Source organism: Aphanomyces invadans, assembly GCF_000520115.1.
Source record: "Aphanomyces invadans strain NJM9701 unplaced genomic scaffold supercont1.18, whole genome shotgun sequence".
NCBI lineage: Eukaryota > Oomycota > Saprolegniomycetes > Saprolegniales > Verrucalvaceae > Aphanomyces > Aphanomyces invadans.
In genome coordinates this window covers 1,106,950-1,108,215 of record NW_008580163.1, presented here as the reverse complement: position 1 = coordinate 1,108,215, position 1,266 = coordinate 1,106,950, and the positions used below count along the sequence as shown (strand labels likewise).

Genomic DNA, 1,266 nt, shown 5'->3' with positions numbered 1-1,266 from the left:
CAGCGAGGCTGACTTGGTTTGGTAGGAAGCAAGGTCATGTACATCCTGTGTCGTGCGTTCAGTTCGCTGCAAACGAGGTTGTGAGTGGCGATCATGGCGGGAATGTGGTGGTGTGGGACGGCGATACGGGTGCGATGCGGCGCCACATGCACGTGCACGACTGCGCCATTACTTGCTTGTCCTTCGACTCGCTTCGTGTCGTAACGGGGGCGACGGACGGCACGATTTGTATCTCCGGCTTGGTGAGCGGTGTCCTCCTGCAAACCCTGCGCGGCCATCCATGCAAAGTTCTCGACTTGCGAGTCGACCGGTTTCACCATGTCAGCGCTTCCGAAGACGGCAGTATTCGGCAGTGGCGGTGGCAAGCACGGGATGGTTGCTCGCTCTGCAGCAAGCGTTACCACATTCTGGGTACGTGGCTGCTGCTCGTCGTTGGCATGTCGATGTGTGCAGAGCGCCACGATTTGACGGGCGCGTGCTCTGTAGGCCCGGGTGAACTCTTCGATCGATTTCGCTGCAGTACCGCACCAGTGTCGCATCGATTCGCGAGTGGAATCGCATCCATGACGTGACCAAGTTGTACTTGGGCCAGCACCTGCTCGTTCAGAAAGAGGTACCCGACGAGACCGACGGGGACCGCTTGATTTCGCCCGTCTTGGGCAAGCTTGCCCTCGAAGTCACGGCGTTCCACTGAAGGGGGAATTCCCCCTTCAGTGGGCAACTCTTGCCAACAGATGAACAACCGCCGCCTCCGCAAATTGGCACACTACCAAGTCTACAAGCAAGTCAGACGATGTGCCAAGGAGAATGCGGGTCATTTGATCACGCACTGTTGGGTCGAGCACTGCCGTTTTCGAGACCAGCAAAAGCTCCTCATGTCAAGCGCACGCTGTTGGGTCGAGTACTGCCGTTTTGAATGTGACGACATAATATAGAGTTTGAAGAGTTTGTTTCGTAAATGTTTCGTAAAGGGGTAAATATACGTGATTATATAATCACGTACTACCAAACCAAGTCAGCCTCGCTATATCAAGTACACGACGGAGGGAAACCATGTTGGTCCATCTCGCGTCGGCCGCAGCCGCACGCCACGTGTATATCGCACCGTTCTTCGCACTGGGATGGCCGGGGAAGGCAGTGTTTCTTGCGTCAGAGCGGCGTTGTGGCCGTGAGAATCCGCAGAATGGAGTCACCGAACGCATCTGTCGCATGGAGCGTACTGTGCTACCTGTCATCATTGTTTCGACTTCACGTTGCATTTCGACT

The 1,266-nt window shown here is 55.7% G+C and overlaps 1 protein-coding gene across 1 annotated transcript; it reads left to right on the top strand.

Moving 5' to 3' along the window:
- Positions 1-134: 134 nt before the first annotated feature.
- H310_08835 (hypothetical protein) lies at positions 135-694 on the top strand (the record flags this gene model as incomplete). The annotated part of the gene is made up of 3 exons (XM_008874743.1): positions 135-411; positions 454-482; positions 521-694. 3 exons carry the CDS (start codon positions 135-137, stop codon positions 692-694), a joined length of 480 nt encoding a protein of 159 aa, XP_008872965.1.
- Between the last annotated feature and the right edge of the window lie 572 nt (positions 695-1,266).